This window comes from Cimex lectularius, unplaced genomic scaffold (genome assembly GCF_000648675.2).
Source record: "Cimex lectularius strain Harlan isolate CLEC.00 unplaced genomic scaffold, Clec_2.1 scaffold84, whole genome shotgun sequence".
NCBI classification, from domain to species: Eukaryota; Metazoa; Arthropoda; class Insecta; order Hemiptera; family Cimicidae; genus Cimex; species Cimex lectularius.
In genome coordinates, this window is record NW_019392631.1 from 525,808 (window position 1) to 544,260 (window position 18,453).

General features: G+C 35.7%; 2 protein-coding genes across 9 annotated transcripts in view; both read left to right on the forward strand.

Annotated features, from left to right (window-relative positions):
- Positions 1-9,990, forward strand: part of LOC106662809 (bifunctional heparan sulfate N-deacetylase/N-sulfotransferase) — a 189,059-nt gene extending 179,069 nt beyond the window's left edge. For all 8 annotated transcript variants that reach the window (XM_024227716.1, XM_024227679.1, XM_024227725.1 and 5 more), the window contains 11 exons: positions 4,605-4,799; positions 4,855-5,107; positions 5,180-5,392; positions 5,524-5,854; positions 5,927-6,042; positions 6,161-6,346; positions 6,403-6,531; positions 6,595-6,777; positions 8,678-9,354; positions 9,427-9,550; positions 9,626-9,990. In XM_024227716.1, coding sequence (XP_024083484.1) covers positions 4,605-4,799; positions 4,855-5,107; positions 5,180-5,392; positions 5,524-5,854; positions 5,927-6,042; positions 6,161-6,346; positions 6,403-6,531; positions 6,595-6,777; positions 8,678-9,354; positions 9,427-9,550; positions 9,626-9,736 — 2,518 coding nt within the window. In that variant the 3' untranslated portion in view covers positions 9,737-9,990. The remainder of the gene's footprint in view (positions 1-4,604; positions 4,800-4,854; positions 5,108-5,179; positions 5,393-5,523; positions 5,855-5,926; positions 6,043-6,160; positions 6,347-6,402; positions 6,532-6,594; positions 6,778-8,677; positions 9,355-9,426; positions 9,551-9,625) is intronic.
- Positions 9,991-13,971: 3,981 nt separating this feature from the next.
- Positions 13,972-17,536, forward strand: LOC106662697 (rab-like protein 3). The gene is made up of 5 exons (XM_014386935.2): positions 13,972-14,156; positions 14,460-14,669; positions 16,747-16,892; positions 16,972-17,085; positions 17,148-17,536. The coding sequence occupies exons 1-5, from the start codon at positions 14,111-14,113 to the stop codon at positions 17,331-17,333; spliced, it is 702 nt and encodes a 233-aa protein (XP_014242421.1). The 5' UTR covers positions 13,972-14,110; the 3' UTR covers positions 17,334-17,536.
- The last annotated feature ends 917 nt before the right edge of the window (positions 17,537-18,453 follow it).

Below are 18,453 nucleotides of genomic sequence, written 5' to 3' on the forward strand. Positions count from 1 at the left end.
AGAGATGAGATGGCCGTTCAGGCGTCGAACGAATCGACCACCCATCATCTCGAGGGACGAATCCGAGTATGTGTGACCGACGGCACACACCTCGGATTGAAGCTGTTCATTCTCAGATATTCTTCTCCACATGGGTGAATTCAAGAGGAGAGATGAGCAGTCTCAACCCCTATGGGTAACGAGTGTACACGGGGATTCACAGGTTTTGTGCGGACTGTGAATAAAAACCATTTACATCGCATTTATTGCGTTTTAACAGACCCGGGGCTAAACCTGCCCAAGGTACTCACCCATCTGACCGCCAAGTATTCCCAACCGTACCATCCGCTCAAGGGTGCACTCCCACACACAAATCTCCATCTCCTCCCCCTTCGATCCCAATTCTACTTTACTATATTTCTTTTTTACGAGCTCCGTTTTTTATCGAAAAATTTAAAAAGTAAAGCAAGGGGCATCATCGCCCAGAATCTCATGCATGGACTCTTGCCGTTCGAACTCTGCTCTTTCTGTGGTACAATGTGGTACATAAAGAGCAAAAATGTAGGGGGATTCTCTAGCATATGGTGCGATGATAGCCATTTCTGCGTTGAATCTTTTATTTTCCGGCATTTGTTGTTGGTTGTCACCCATTTGCAACTCTTCAAGTAGGAAATCCTCTTTCTCAGGAGGGACATGTAGTCATTCATGCTGGCTTTAAAATGTTTTTCCATCGCTTGGATTTCGAAAGTTCGACTTCTCACTGAATTAATTTCTAACACTAAGGTTTTTTTAGGGCGCCCAAAGGGGGGACAAAAATTAGCCTAATTTCCTGGAAAATGTTAGGTTTAAGTTTATAGTGATAGTGCATTGTTGTTGGGAAACACACATAAATAGTAGTCAAATTACAATGTCACGACCCGATATGCCTGGTATGGTGCGTCACTCAGTACTAGACGTGCGATTGATGTAGGATTATTGGTATCCTGGCTTCCGGGCAACAGGCCAACTCTTGACAAACAACGTCGGCTTGCGAAGACGAAAATTAAAGACACCGACAAAATTTATGTGCTGTAAAAACACGGAGAGCACAAAGAAACGCGCATAGGGGTTGATTGGATTTTTGCAATCGGGATAGAAATCTCGGAAAAGGCACCGCTGGAATTAGAGCGGTGCAAATGATGTTTGTAATGACTTCGATGAAAATTATTTTATTTTTTCTCTTTCAAACCTTAGTCGAAGGTCACTTTCCATAATCATTTTTCCTCTCAGAGTCTCAACAGTGGAATCAAAAAGAAACTTTCTTTCCAGACTTGATTCCGTGAGACTGGTGCGGAGGAAAATTCCATTTAAGGGAGGGATTTCTTATGTCAAACACACTTAATCTTTTCATTCCCGGAGAAGATGTAATAGGCACGTTCATACATCGAAATAGCACTTTTTGAATTTAATTTATTTATTACTATCTGTAAGATTATTTCCAACATGTAATGAGCTCCATTTACGTCCGACATGGATCATGTGTCGTGAGAGGAGTTAACAACTATTGCTATTCTCCCAGCTATACGCGAAGACATCCTTGTTCAGTAGGTCGCGAGGCCATGACTCCTCTTCAGTCGTCTGGTGGGTTTATAGGGGTGGGTTCTATTGGATAAGGATTCGAAAATGTTCGGAAATTATTTTTTTCACAAAAGGGATTTTGAGGTCGTTGTAAAGGGTGTTGTTGGAGTCGTAGTAAGGAACTTTGACTATGATTCTGTGGACTTTTGTTTGTAAGGACTGTACACTTTGGATGTTGGAAGGTTGGCGGTGCCACACAGTTCTACCCCGTACGTCCAGATTGGTTTTAGTATTGTCTTGTACATTGTCACTTTGTTTTACGTTGAAAGGTTAGATTTGCGCGACAACAGTAGAAAATTAAAATCGATTGCATAAACGCTCCTCAAAATATAGTGGGTCAATCCGAAATAATTGAGAACGAGTCCTGTTCGAATCAGCAAAAAATCCAATATCAGATTAGCCAAAATAAATGCAATAATGCTGAACCGAGCAGTAAAACAAGACACGGTTTGTTAACACTTTCTTGCCCAAAGTTGCCTCAGGGCAACATCAAATTTGCTAAAGCTAGCTAATCCTATGAGTTTAGGGCGGGTGCATGTTCCTGCTCTGTTTCTGCCCTTGTATTAGCAACGCAGATTTATTTTGCGCCAATCTAAACTCTCTACCACTAAACTCACGGAATTTCCCGCTAACTTTTTTCAAAAAATACTTCTAAGACAACATTAGACCAATAAGGGTTAAGGGACGAATGTAGATAGTACAGCCACAACGAAATTGAAAGATTTGTAAAGGTTTGATAGATGTAATACTGTAGTTTAGTCGTTTCTGGTCCGTCTGTTTTGGTCAGATACGTTGCGGCATCTTCATTAATAATTATTTTGGTTGGGGCGTCGGTGGCCGCAACGGTTTAGGCGTTGTCACGTTGCTCATCACTGTAAGGTTAAGGTCCCGGGTTCGAATCCAGCGGCCCTGCATTCGAACCCGACATGCTTACAAATGTGATTTTTTTTCAAAAAACGCGCACCACGAGGGTTGATATAACCTTTGCTGTTGCGAACCCTCTTAAAAAAAAATAATAATAATTTTGGTTAAAACCCACCATTCACGATGGTGGCATGCCGAGACGAGTCTGACAGTCCAAATCAGCGTGGATAAGCGGGCCAAAAAAAGAAATCCCATGATTTAAGGATCGAGCGATGAAATGGGCAGTAGTTAAAGGCAAGGCCTCGATAATGGACCACCAATACCATTTAACTTCAAATAGAAACTGCAAAAGCCAATTTCCTCTCCGCCAACCTGTTCGGATGTTACGGACTCTCGGATGAGTGGGACTCCACTGTTCATCAACTTTTCTATTTCTGTGTATCGTAGATAAATTCTTGGGTCTTTTTTATCTACGAGAGTGCCCAGTTGGAAACACCGTTAAACATTTTCTCAATTCTTACAAAAGTAATTCCTGTTACACCAGATAGCTGTAGCTCGTTTTACTGGTCGGCGAGGGTCAGTCTACTTGACGATAGTAGTCCAGTGTCAGTCGGGTTTCACTTTTGCAATTCATGTCGAGAGACGTGCTTGTCTCGAAATCTGGATCGTTGGAAAACAACTTACTGTGAGTAGGAACTATCTTTTTTGAAAAAAAGGAATGAACACCACACTCACTCCATCATTGATCATTTCTATACCACCAGTCTTGGTGACGGTTGTTTTAGCTTAAGTTTACTGTGTCTAGCACCCCTAGTGCCTGCTTTTTAGTCAGGCCCACAAACTTGCCTGCTATATATATAAATTTTGGAGTTTTGTAAAATCAATCATTTTCAGTTGCCTTCGTTATGTCAATAAAAATGTGTTTACACTATAAAAAAGATATTCCGTTTGATGGCTAACAAACAAAGGTGCTTTGAAACAGCTGGCTGATATCCTGCTTGCAAAAAGAAATTTAATATGTGCGATGTACAATAGCAACTTGCTCTGATGTTAGCTGCATGTCTTGTTAGTGGTTTCAAAACGAGTATGGAACAATAGCTCCAAAATGTTATTATACCACATTCTGAACAGGAATTGAACTCCAAGAAAAAAACAGCCAAAGTTGGACGTTCGTTTTAATAAATAATTAGGGTCATTGGAAAAGGGTGTGAGTAGCTATCGAATGATCTGAAGAAGAAGGCAAGCCGCTTAGCATTTTCAATGATCATACAAATTATGGCAATACTCTGTGCACCTACCTCCTGCTCATTCCCTCTCTGCATTTACATTATGACAATTCAAATTGCACTTTTCAGTTTTCGATTCATCATCAAATTAGTGTGATAAAGGTGCAATATTTTTATGACTTTCTCATATGAATTTGTGTTTTTTTTTCTCACGTTTTTAGAAAACAAAGTTAAATTACTTACTTTTTACGTAAGTATCATCGCGCGCGCCCGCACCCACTCATTCAGCTCCATCATCTTCTCATCTTCTAAATTTTCATGGTTGAAAATCAAAAAGAAACGTTTATCGTCTTTAGAAATCCATAGATTATGTTGAAAGCTGATGGATTGTTGCTTATTAGGACAGATTCTAAGTTTATTGGTTTGGAAATGTTTGGGACTTTGCTCAGATTTTTTAGCAGTTTGTCTCTTTCATTTTCATATTCTGGACATTCAAAAATTATGTGTGAAGGATTTGAAGGGCAATCGCAAGTGGGACAGTTCAGAGACGATGCCAAACCGATTCTCTTCTTGTAGCTACCCCATGATTTGTCTTCAGTCTAAAAATAGTAGAATAGAACTCCTTTGACATTCCTTCTGGGCTATCGCCTTCCGAAAACCATGGTTTTTTCTTGAGCTCAGGGAACAGTGACCTGTAATAATTGCCCACATTTGATGCGTTGTATTTTTCTTGCCACAGATTTCTTCAAAACTTTTCCAAAAAGTTTTTCCCATCATCTATGTACTATTCTGTATTATGACCATATTAGATTATTAGATATTTAGTAGATATACATAGCATATAAGAACAATTTATTGTCACATTAACAACATTGTCAAATGTTTGTAATTTGACTGTATTATTTTTGTGCGATTCAGCTTGATTCGAAGAGAATGGAGGCCAGAGCCTTCGATACGATGTCAGGTCATGTCCGGCCTGAACAGGCTGCCAGCCCACGACCACCGATCTGCAGCACGTCTGCGGATCGATCCGAAGGTCCTCGTCTTTGTAGAGACGACTTATTCCCGCCTAGGCAGGGATATTGCCGAATTATTAGTCTACAATAGGATCAAGTATGTATTTAAATAGAAATACATTTACAAAAAATTTACCCATATGTATTGGCAGATATAAAGTCGAAGTGGCCAGCAAATCCCTGCCGATCCTTACCAATTTAGACAAGGGTAAGTATGGGGTGATAGTTTTTGAAAACCTTCACAAGTATCTCCAAATGGACAAATGGAATCGAGAGTTGCTTGATAAATACTGTCGGGAGTACTCAGTGGGGATAATCGGCTTTCTTTTGAGCGCTGATGAAAAGCAGGTCGGCTCACAATTACGAGGTCTTCCTTTGTACATACATAGAAATCTTAAGTTAAGGGTATGTAACAGTTCTCAAAATTTATTATGTTATAATAATTTTAAACATAATATTTTTATTTGCAATTCGCAGGATGCGGCATTAAATGCAGGTTCACCGATTTTACGGTTGACGAGAGCTGGTGAAACAGCATGGGGACCTTTGCCTGGTGAAGATTGGACTGTTTTTACAGCAAACCATTCTACTTATGAACCGCTTGCTTGGGCGATCAACGATACCAGGCAAGAAGACACCAATCTCCTGGATGAAGAATTCATAAAGACACCTCTTACCACTGTCATGCAGGTTTGTTCCTTTCTGTTTGTTCAATGTTTCTTGCACATTATTCAAATTTCTTTTATTTTCTGCTTACCCAAAGATTGTGTCATAATGCTTTCATTCAAATAAAATAAAAAGCAAATTGATTTTATTTACAGGACCATGGAGGTTTTGACAGTATACAACGAGTATTCTTTGGGTCAGGTCTTAGATTTTGGCTCCATCGGTTATTATTCCTAGATTCCTTGTCGTATCTCTCCCATGGACAACTTTCTCTCTCGCTTACAAGGTATGTCTTGGTTGATATTGATGACATCTTTGTTGGCGAGAAGGGAACAAGACTGAGAAGAGAAGACGTTTTGGCTCTTCTTCGCACACAGGAAAAAATCCAAAGCATGGTACCTGGATTTAAGTTCAATCTCGGTTTCTCTGGCAAATATTTTCACCATGGCACATCAGATGAAAATTTAGGGGACGACCTGCTGTTAGGTAATATTCAGATTTATCCTTGGACCTTTGACTAAACTAATTTGACTTTCTTTTCTTTTTGTCTGCATATAGAAAACATAGAAAAATTTACTTGGTTCAGTCATATGTGGAATCATCAACAGCCGCATTTGTATGAAAATCAGACGCAGCTTGAGCTTGAAATGACTCTGAACAGAAATTTTGCGAAGGTATAATTTTTTTTTTTTTTTTAACAATGTGTTAAGTCAACATACTCAAATTATTCAGAGCTTAATTACATAGAAGTAAAAGTAAACTATTTTTTCTTTTTTTTTATGCTTCCAACAGGAACATGGAATCCCAACAGATTCTGGTTATTCCGTTGCACCTCATCATTCTGGTGTTTACCCTGTACACGAAGCTCTATATTTTGCTTGGAAACATGTTTGGAACATTAAAGTTACCTCAACAGAAGAATATCCTCATCTCAGGCCCGCTAGACTCAGACGAGGATTTATTCATCGCGGTATAATGGTGAGCTTTTATAAAATAATTAATTTTGTTTTACGTTAATCAATTTATCATTGTAGGTACTTCCAAGACAGACGTGCGGCCTGTTTACTCATACAATTCTAATAAACCGATATCCTGGAGGGAGAGAAAAGTTGGATGAATCCATCCAGGGAGGAGAACTTTTTCAAACTTTTGTTTATAATCCAGTAATTAAATTTAATTATTGTTTTACTGTGTGTACAAAGAATTTATTTTTTTATTCTTTCTAGATAAATATATTTATGAGCCACATGTCAAATTATGGTAACGACAGGTTGGCTCTATATACATTTGAGTCTGTGATAAAGTTTCTGAGGTGCTGGACGAACCTTAAGCTTACTAGTGCACCGCCACTCGCTTTGGCTGAAAAATATTTTAATATGTATCCTGAAGAAGCAGATCCTGTTTGGGGAGTAAGTTTTGTCTACTATTAATTTATATTTACTCCTTTCTAAATGTGTGTATGATTGTCTTGTTCTGACGCTACCTGACGAAAATGGTGTAATTTTATGAACAAAACCATGAAATAAATAGTTAGTTGTGGGGATCGCAGAGCGAGGATTAGGTTAGCATAGTATCTGATAGATGTGGACGAGGTTAATGCAACCTTATGCAGCGTTGCATGGCATAGCATCGGGTAAGTGAGTTCCCAGCTTATCCCTTCATCAATTCTAGTCCTCTCGTGAAACCCTTATTATAGGTCCACCCTTATATTCCAGCGCCTTCCCAATGCTAAAGGCACCAGAGGCTTGGGCGTATCTCCCTGCATTGTAGGTCGCGACAGAAGATTTGCTAGTGTGGAAGGGAAGCTCGCCCAAAAGAATCAGCGTGTAGCGACCCTCCAACCTGCATTCTGCAGCAGAGCACAAACTACCCAATCTAGCGTTTGTCCTGCCTCACAGAGGAAAAAGAAATTCAATGCTTGAAAACTGTAGAAAGGCTCTCCTACCAGGAGGCCAGGGCATTCTTTGGTACTAGGACAGGCATGAGCCACAGTTAAGCTGAGGCTATCTCACATCCTACTCCGGTCCGTAAAGTGTAGGAAGAAGGTTCATTGTCCATCCATTCCAGTGTCAGTGGACTTGATCAACGGAGAAGTTCTCGCATATCAATAGTACTGTCAATTGGTGGATCTCGGAGGATCTGACTCATAGAAGGAAGCCATGTGACTTTGACACATGGACACTTAGTATTGTGTCATGCTTAGAAAGGTTACTCAATGTTTAAATCCACTAATTTTGTGGTCCACTTGACCAATTAATATATTACAATTAATTAAGGTTTTTAGTTGAGATAAAAAAGTCATTGGCATGAGCGGGATTCGAACCCACGATCTTCGGCTTGATACGCCGCTGCTCGATCCACTCGGACACTAACTTTCCATCTCAACCGCACCTTTTGAATTTTCCCTCTTTTTTGCCATTTTTCAAATGTCGTGTAATCGGGTTGGATTCTCGACGACAAATGTAATGGCCACCGAGAGCTTTAGTGAAGTATACTTGGCCATTGACTTTTTTTATCTCAGCTAAAAACCTTAATTAATTGTAATATATTAATTGGTCAAGTAGACCACGAAATTAGTGAATTTAATGATTCAAAATGAAGTATACTTCACTAAAGCTCTCCGTGGCCATTTCATTTGTCGTCGAGAATCCAACCCGATTACACGACATTTGAAAAATGGCAAAAAGGAGGGAAAATTCAAAAGGTGCGATTGAGATGGAAAGTTGGTGTCCGAGTGGATCGAGGTCACGATAGCTCAAGTGGTAGAGCAGCGGCGTATCTAGCCGAAGATCGTGGATTCGAACCCCACTCGTGCCTTGACTTTTTTATCTCAACTAAAAACCTTAATTAATTGTTACTCAATGTGTCTCACCTGATGGACGAGAGCAATTCCTCAGCTTGGAGGAAACAGTTTTATCGCATACTTTACTGATAGTTTTATGCCATAGCTTTAAGAGTAAATTTATTTATTAGCATGAATGTTAGTGCGAGAGGACCAATGGAAGAATATTGAATACCCCATTGACTCTCAGGTTAGTTATTGTATTTGGCAAAAAAATGGAGGAAGGTGCATTGTACACGCATAATAAAAGTTATTTATAAATTATGAAGTCTTTAACAATAATTCTTGGTATGATTGAATAGAACATGTCAATTTCAATACACTGATTGCCTAGTTTTGTATTACAAAAAATTCATTTAAATCAAAATTCTATTTGTTTGTTGATATTTAAAAATTAGAATTTAAGTTTTTTGTTTTTTTAATTCAAAGGTGTTTGTTAAAAATTAATTATATTCCTAATGTTACAGAATCCCTGTCAGGATCCAAGGCATAAAAAGATCTGGTCGCATAACAAGACCTGTGACCAGCTTCCGAAATTCCTTGTAATTGGACCACAGAAGACAGGCACTACTGCCCTTTACACATTTTTAGCAATGCACCCTAATATTTCCAGCAATATCCACAGTCCTGAAACGTTCGAGGAAATACAATTTTTCAACGGGCGAAATTACTACCGTGGTCTCTCATGGTACATGGATTTTTTCCCTATTACAAAAAACACAACATCGCAGTATTTCTTTGAAAAGTCGGCGACTTACTTTGACGGTGAACTTGTGCCAAAGCGAGTGCACGCCTTACTCCCCCAAGCAAAACTTGTGACAATACTAATATCTCCTGCCAAACGAGCTTACAGCTGGTACCAACATATGCGTTCGCATATGGACCCGGTAGCGCTAAATTATTCTTTTTACGATGTGATAACCGCAAGCGACACTGCACCAAAAGCACTCAGGGATTTGAGAAATAGATGCTTGAACCCCGGAAGGTATGCTCAACACCTAGAACGTTGGCTCCTCTACTATCCACAGCAGCAATTGCACATAATCAACGGTGAAACTCTGAGACTAAACCCAGTCGAAATTATGGACCAACTGCAGAAATTTCTCAAGATTGTTCCACTATATGATTATTCATCACATATAAAGTAACTTTTTAAATTAAAATAAATAAATAAACTTATTATGGTAGATATTTAATATTTCATTCTTAATTGTAGATATAATCCTAAAAAGGGATTCTTCTGTCAAGTAAAAAGTACTCAAGATGGTTCAGGTTGCTTAGGGAGAAGTAAAGGTAGAATATATCCACAGATGGACAACAGGTCCTACAAATTCTTACAGGTAAGATCACAGATTCATTTGTCAAAGTAAATAAATATCTTTATATTTAAATTAAACCATGATTTTTTTTTTCAGAGATACTACTTGTCTCATAACACAGTCCTTGCAAAATTGCTGAAGCGACTGGGTCAGCGTGTGGTACCCCAATGGTTGAAAGATGACTTAAGCGATACGCTACCTGCTTGACATATGTTTAGCCGAATCGTGCATTGGACTTGCAAAAACTGAGCTGACAAATGTACTTGTACACTGATCCTCTGTTATCGTGCCTTTAATCAAATTAAGCATTGTACATCAAAACATGATCACAACTTCCATCCCTCGAAGGGCATTATATTCGGAGAACGTCTTAGTCCACCAAAAAGAAAAATGTCAATAATCAAACTGTTCGTTGAACTATTTCCTGCAACGGATTTGACAAAAATAAAAACCAGAATAAATACAAAGTTGTCTCCTCTAAATGTGATTTTTTGCACATACCAAGACAAATAAGCAGTCGAGCATGTGTGATTGGTGAAAATACAATAAAATTTAGAGGGCCGATATTAATTAACAGTTTTGATTTTAATATTTAAAATCAAGTGTTTTTTTGTACAGTTTCATTTGAAGATGTATTTTTCTGTAATTAGTAGTGAACAAAATATTCACTCATTCCTGCCATAAGTATGTGCTGTCTTAGAATAATCTTATTCATCAGGGTGGCCAATACTTGTTTGTACCTTAGAGTCAGAATTGCAGTTTGAAAAAAATAATATATATATATGTGTATAAAGAAATGAAAAACTTGAAGAATAAAATATGTTTGACCAATTATAAACCACAAAATATAAAATGTAAAACAATGTAAATAATTATTTACAAAATATAACAAACATATTTTTGTGGAGTTTTAGAAACATTAACTTGTGAATTTTAACAACAAATGAAGGTTTTATTTTTTTTATTTTTATTTCTTTTTCTTCTTTTTTTGGGAGGGGGGGAATTCACCAATGTGTGAAAATTGTTAATGTTTATAATACAAAACAACTACCTGTTTTATATAAGTGAACAATAAGCTGTCTGTGTATTCATGAAATGAATAGAAATATTTTCTTGGCATTATTGTTAACAATTTTCACAGATGTTGTTTACTTCTATTATTTAAAAATATATATACATAAAAAATTAACTAAAAAAAAGCCATTATAAATTTAGTCACTATGTTAGGAAAAATAAATTAATGTAAATGTAAATTAAATATAAATATAGACAAATTACATTGTGTTAAGTATGTATATGTTTATAAAATCGATATCATATATTGGTTTTTAAATATTTATGTTTTTTCTCAATCCTTTCAAACTCCATATTTAAATTAGTCCTAATCCTCTACAAAACTATTTTCCTGTGATACTGTGGTATAATTTAATTATTTATTTATATATGCATGCTGCTAGCTAATTTATATAAAACTATAAAATTATGCATAAGATAATAAAAATATTGGAAACATATATACATATAATATCTATATATATGAATTACATAAAATGTATAAAGGGAGCAAATTAATTTCCAATATTATAAAACATTTTAAAACTAATTTTTTTAAAACTTTTAATCTATTAATGGGAGAGTGTAACTGGTAGTTACGGGAACAGTGAGGAGCATTGAAAAATTATGAGTTTGTATTTAAGGACATGAACCTTATACAGGAAAGTAGTTCAGGACTAGTCATCAAGTTATTTGATAATATGTAGAGAAAAAATCAGTCAAGCCTAGTGATTCCCTCTATAGTATCAATGTTCAGAACAGATAGATCACACTCGCAATCAAAAAATTGTGGTTGAAAAACCAGTTACAGTACCTAAGAAAGCAGTGTGAACCGTTTTGATCATGTTCATTTGAGAGTAGTGAGAAGACCAGATAATTGAAGAAAATTTGCATATTGGTCTAATAAAAAAGGTAGAGTTGATTTTTTTTTTTTTTTTTTTTTTGGGGGGGGGGATCGGTGGTCGCAATGGTTTAAGCATTGATACAGCCTCATCCCTGTAAGGTAAAGGTTCTGGGTTCGAATCCAGCGGCCCTGCATTTGAACCGGACATATAAATGGGCTTTTTTTTTTCAAAAACACCAGCACCCCAAATATTGATATAACCTCTGCTGTTGCGAACTATCATAAATGCAATAGTAATAATAATATAGAAAAGAGTAGTTTATTTTTTTTTTTTAATTTTATTATAGTGAATTAAAAATCCAAAGTGTTTTAGTACAAATTTTAAGAGATGTATGCAAGTTATATATAAGTTATTATCCATAATTTGCATGCAAGGGTAGAAGTAGGTTAATTTGTCATAGTTTCTTAAAAATATCAGTTTCATTTATTTTTAAGTGGTTTAAAACCAAATTAAACTGACTTTTTTTAACAAGGGTATTTCAAATAAGAGGTTATAAGAACCCTTGGGGTCCTGGTGTTTTTGAAAAAAAAAAAAAAAAAAAAATACTGCCATGTCAACACTTAAACCGTTGTGGCCACCGACAACCCAATCATCAACAATATTTTCATTTAAAACATTGTACTAGCAATATCATTATCTGTGGTGTTCAGTCTTGCAATCCATGTCGAGAGACGTGGTTGTAGAACTACTTCAACCTGATAATGAGTGCTATAAACTTGAAATCTGGATCATTGAAAACAACGAACTGTGAGTAGGAACTATGTTTTTAAAAAGATTGAACTCACTCCACCATTTAAAGGTGGTGCACTCAATATGTGAAAAGTGACAGAATTTTGGCATGACGAGAAGCCAGCAGCTCCGGATCGTACAGTTCTATGTATGTTTCTAAAGTGGCTGTAAGTATGAGAACTATCAAGTACAAAGTGGTGGGAAAAAAAGGTAGAAAGGATAATGGAAGGACATAATGAACATATTGGATTATAAAAGAAAATATACAAAGGAATTTGAAAAAAGGTCCCATGCACTCCATCAGAAAGAAATGAATGCTGAATACTTATATATTTTTGGAGGGTAATTGGGGGATAAGCCCCTCCATTCATTCTAATAAATTACCCAATTAATTGAGGTTGTCAGTTGAGATAAAAAAGTCAATGGCACTAGCCGAGAATCAAATTTATTGCACGACATTTGAAAAATGGCAAAAAGGAGGGAAAATTCAAAAGGTGTGGTTAAGATGGGAGGTTGGTGTCTGAGTGCTCGAGGTCACGATAGCTGAAGTGGTAGAGCAGCGGCGTATCAAGCCAAAGATCGTGGGTTCGAATCCCGCTGTGCCATTGACTTTTTTATCTCAACTGAAAACCTTAATTAATTGGTTAATATTAATTGGTCAAGCAGAAACTAGTGAATTGACTAATCAATTACATATACACAGCACACATCATTCACACTACCTCATAGTACTCAATATTCCTCAGGACAATTGTGAATAACCTTTCCATTCTTGCTAATAAATCCCATATACACAGCACAAATCAATTCACACTACCCCAGAGTACTCAGGGTACTCGTTATTCCTAAGGGTAATTGGAATAACCCCCTCCATTCACACTAATAAATTAAATTCACATATTCATTCACACCACCTCATAGTACTCAATATTCCTCGGGATAATTGTGAATAAACCTTTACATTCACGCTAATAAATTCCATATACACAGCACAAATCATTCACACTACCCCAGAGTACTCCATTTCCTCGGGATAATTGGAGGATAAGCTCCTCAATTCAGACCATTAAATACATTCACTCCAATTAATAACACATATCCCATACATGAAGGTACACAGATCTATTAGTGATCTGCACCTCCTGACATGCCTCAAGCCACACACAGGTCATACAATGTATTTTTTCATTGCAGACTTAGTTATTTTGTAGTCTGTTATATGCTCTATCACAATAAGCTCTTCACCTAAAACTGGTCTCACCCCCATTAGAATGTGTCTGTGTGTGAACTAGGTAAGACCTATTCGCAACCTGGTTAGTATGACCTTTTCTCTTCTGGACCCAGCCTCTGCAGGCCAGGAACTGTCTTTTACATTTATATAATTTAGATTCTAGAAGAACCACTAGTATTCTAGTTCAGTTATTTATTTAATTAACTGTATATGTTTTATAATGAATCTATATTTTCCCTCCAATGTATGTATGTAACTACTGAATATTTTAATAGGTTTTGCCTGCATAATAAATAAATAATCTTGGAATAAATCAAATCAATCCTGCCTTTTTTTGAAAAAAAAAAAAGTATTTTAATTTGACAATTGGCTTATTGAATTTTTTCGGTATAATTAATAATTAAAACGTTTAAAAATATCAATATTCGAGTGAAAATTGTTTAAAAAAATTAGGATAATTGGATTTTGGAGGATGCTTGAGTGAGGGGATAGGCCTCCCTTGCATGCAACCATGAAAATCCCTCTTTCTTTCCTTAGTTCGTATTTCGTAACCTCAACATCAATTCAACTATGTTGTTGGTCAGTTTAACTGTTTTTATAGCTAATTAATTTTTTAATCTTATTTCTGCAATATCATTCCTCGAATTGCAACGTAATGTTTTAATGGCTGCAATAGAAAAAGTGAAAGTACTGGTTTTAGGTGATTCAGGTAGATTTTTCATTTTAATAATATATTTGTTCATTACAGTATTTTATATTCTTTCGTTTTACAAAATTGTTCACTTTTTCTTTATAATTATCTCATAACTAAATGTATTTGAACATTAAACATTTCAAATGTCGGCATGTAGTTTGTCGGATTGTATACTCCGTTCAGATCGTTGTATAATTTTGTCTGTAACTTGATCAGATAAGATCAATCTAAGGACAAGTAACATATAGCATAAAAAATATTATGTACTGAAATACACAGCTCATAGAGGGGCTCACTGATGTTTCTGTATTGGTACAGGAGTTGGAAAATCATCACTGACACACTTGATAGCGCACAATGAGCCGATAAGTAATCCATCTTGGACAGTCGGCTGTTCTGTCGAAGTGAAACTTCATGAATTCAGAGAAGGGACCCAATACCAGAAGACGTACTTCATTGAATTGTGGGATGTCGGTGGAAGCAGTAATCACAGGAAGACAAGGACCACATTCTACAATGGCGTACATGGTATTTAATTTTTTTTAAATTCTTTTTTTTCTTTTTATTATTGTTTTTAATATGCAGCCATTCGATCGCCTCAATCGCATCACTGACTTTTATATTACAGTGAAACATCCCTAAAACTTAAGGATAGGGATTAAAGAAGTGGCCACAAGGCCTTCTGCACCTCAACCTGAGTAGATCTATTGTTCTTTTCTGTTTTTTATAACTCACTGGCCAAGCTCAGGTTATTAATCAGCCTCAATAGTTTTGTCAGCGGCTCCTTAGTGTAGGATCTAGCTTGTGGCTTTTCCTCTCCTAGTTGCAAATAGCTGCACCCACATAGACCTTCACAGAAACATAAAATATGTTCTGCGGTCTCCCGCTCTTCCTGGTAGTATCTGCACAGTGTTTCTTCTGTCTGTACCTCTAAGGACCATCCGGTGCATGTGCCTTCTTGAGTGACAGTGCCCTGTTAGGAATCCAACCAGAATCCCAGTTCTGTTGCGGTTGCCTTGCAGTAATTCTTTTGTACGTTTTGCCGATGGTCCTTCTAGAATCTCTTTGCGTGTCTCATACCTGTGGTGTTCCACAGGTTTTGGTCTCATTAAAGATCCATTTTAAGTTGTATCCACTTTTGTGGCAGGATGCTAAGCCATGTTGGCCCCCTCTTTGGCTACCCTCTTAAGGAATAGTATAATATATATTTTACAATTTACAAACGTTTAAATATAGAAATATACAATGTATAAAATATATAAATATAAAATCAAAACTAAGAAAATAAAGGAAAAATTACTTAAGTATTAATAATATGTAAAATAAGAAAATAGTTTAAAATAATGTTTCATATAAATATACCTTATAAAGTTCTTATTTATCATTAATTTTTAAATTTTCATTGTAAATTGATATAACATAATTTAAAATATATTTAAATAATATTAGAAAACAATTACATAATAACATGTTGATTAAGTAAGTAAAAATAAGAGTATTTTGTGCATACTTAGTTGAATTATATTCACAAGGGGACCGACCAGGCTAACAGGTTTGGACCATTGAACACTCCATGGGTTGGGTTCTTTTGGTGATTCTGCACTCCAAAATATTGGACCCCCCCAAAAAAAAAAAAAATTGAAAGTTGAAATTTTCTGGGTTTTTTTAAATTTTTATTTCACCGTTCCACTTGCTTAAATCAACTGTTTAAATACTTTATTTAACAGCATTTTTTATATAGATTGCAATAAAAATATAGTTAAAGCTATCAGTATCAAATTTTATCAATAACCAAAAGAAATTATAAAAAAATATATTTTTCAAGTAAGCCAGGTCCTTTTATATTTATTTATTTTTTTAATTAAATTAACTGAAGGTTGTGGGTTCGAATCTGCTCGTAACACTTGCTTTTCATCTCAACCAAGACCTCAGATTAAAAATATAATTCATTCAAACACTTAACAATATTATTGAATAGAAATAATTTTATAATATGAAATGAAATTTATTTTTATTTTCAAAATATATACAGAATTTACAAAGAAATTAAAAGACTGGCTTCAGGCTTCCTGCCTATATACCTGATCTGAAGTAAAAAATAACTAATTTAAACATATCTCAATATTAATACTACATTATATAGTTAATTTACAGCAAAATGTGCTTCACTCTTTTGTACTTATATTTTTTGTAAAGTGTCTGCAAGGAGGCAGCTTCATAGTTAACAATATTTCTAATATTAGTGTATTCACTAAGTTCACAAGCTTTGCAAAATCTTGATGTTATACTGTGGACTTGTGTAGAGACACTAGTCACCTCCAATACTGAATGCATGTAGTCTATTGGCGTCCACCTGTAAAAGGAACCAATCAGTCTCAAGCATTTGTTCTGCACAACCTGCAACTTCCTGTAGTTGGTGATATTTTATAATAAAAATCTTTATTGCAGTTGTACATTTAACCTGTTTTGTACATTAGAATCAATTATTTAATTTGTTTCTCAAAGTAATTAAGTAAATAATTACATTTCTTCATTTGTTTGATTGCTAATGTTTCAGTTGATGTTGAATCAGTTTGACTGCTAATTGTCTTCTTATTTTACATAGGTTTGATTTTTGTGCATGACTTGACAAACCGTAAATCACAGCAAAATTTAAAGTGTTGGCTTTCGGAAGTTGTGAATCGAGATTCGTATAAAGCCAAACAAGGTTTTGAAGAATATGATTCAGAACAATGTGCAGGATCAAATATGGTATTTATATTTATCTGTATTATTTATTTTGTTATATTTGTTATGTAATATTATTGTACGTTTAAAACAACGGTTTCAGTTACCTATGATTTTCATTGGAACTAAGCTTGATCTGGCTGGGGAGAAACGTGTCCAAGGAAATATGATGGGTTTGGATATTGCTCAGGAATGGGGTGCTGATAAAATAAACCTTGTTAGTTGTTTAAATATTTTCTTAATAAAAGAACAAAAATATCGCTAGTCTTTTTGAATTAGGATAACATGGACCCGAGGTCTCTGGCTCCTGGGAGCAGTTCTGCTGTTAAACTGAGCCGATTTTTCAACAAAGTGATTGAAATGCGTTACCACAAAAGGGAACATGTCAGCCCATTTGCACCAGACAAAAAACGCTTCTACACAACCATTTCTCCAAATAATACAAAATCTTATCATTATGATTAATAGGTTGACTGTGATAACTTATTTTTTGATTTTGTAATGTGTAATCGTATGAATAAATACTATTTGTTTGTCGTATGGTCAAATGATTTTGAAATGTAAAAAGTTTTATAAAGAAATAAATCTTTACAGTATATACCAAATAATGTATTTCCATTTAATTTATAATTATTTAAATGCATTAAGAAATATATTTTTTACTTACCCAAGTATTATGTACTGCCTTTTTTGTTTACCCTGACAGTAGACAGACCACACTACTACTAGGCCCAAAACACACTGGATTTGTCAATTTGATTGAAAAAAACCAAATGAAATTTATCATTGTGATAGAATTTTACTGAAACAATGTCAAATGGTGTTTTACTGAGGTAGTGAAGGTACTTTTACAATAAATAAAATATGCAAACAATTAAAAGGGATCGACCAATGCTGATGGGAAGAAGGTCATACTGGTCTGGATTCCCGGCCATATAGGGATAGGTGAGAATGAAGAAGCAAAGCAGCTAAAGAGGCTGTACCATCCCACCCTGTCCGCCCAGCTTTATAAGGATTAATGAAAAATAATATAAAAAAATATGGGAAAATGGCTGGGAATAGACTTCTGCCAATTTACGGCAGATACTGGCCTGGTCGAGTTAAGAAGGGAAAAGGCCTTATTTACCAGGTAATGCAGAGACGTCAGGTCATACCTGGCTTACCCATGGGCACTTGCTGTTGGGAAAGAAACTGCATTGGTGCCTATTACGTACCAAAAGATTAAGCATTATTTGCAATGTAGCTGCAGGACGAGCATGGATCACTGTTTCAGTACTTCAGGGCTATAAGAGTTTTTAAATGTATGTATATATTATGTGTTCGTGTAAGTGTAAATTATTAGCATGAATGGAGGGTTTAAACCCACCCTGAGGAATACCGAGTACTCTGGTGGTGAGAGTGTGAGTCTGGAGAGTATTTTTTTTTTTTTTTAATAGGCAAAAAACCAGCAAGGGCTATCATTGCCTTTATGTAGCTATGTGTACAGTGGTATGTGAGTGTATTGGATTCGTATGTGTGTCAGTTCTGGGGAGCGCGTACAGCCAGCTGAATTTTGTTGCTTATGTTGTATGTTAATGTAGTGTTC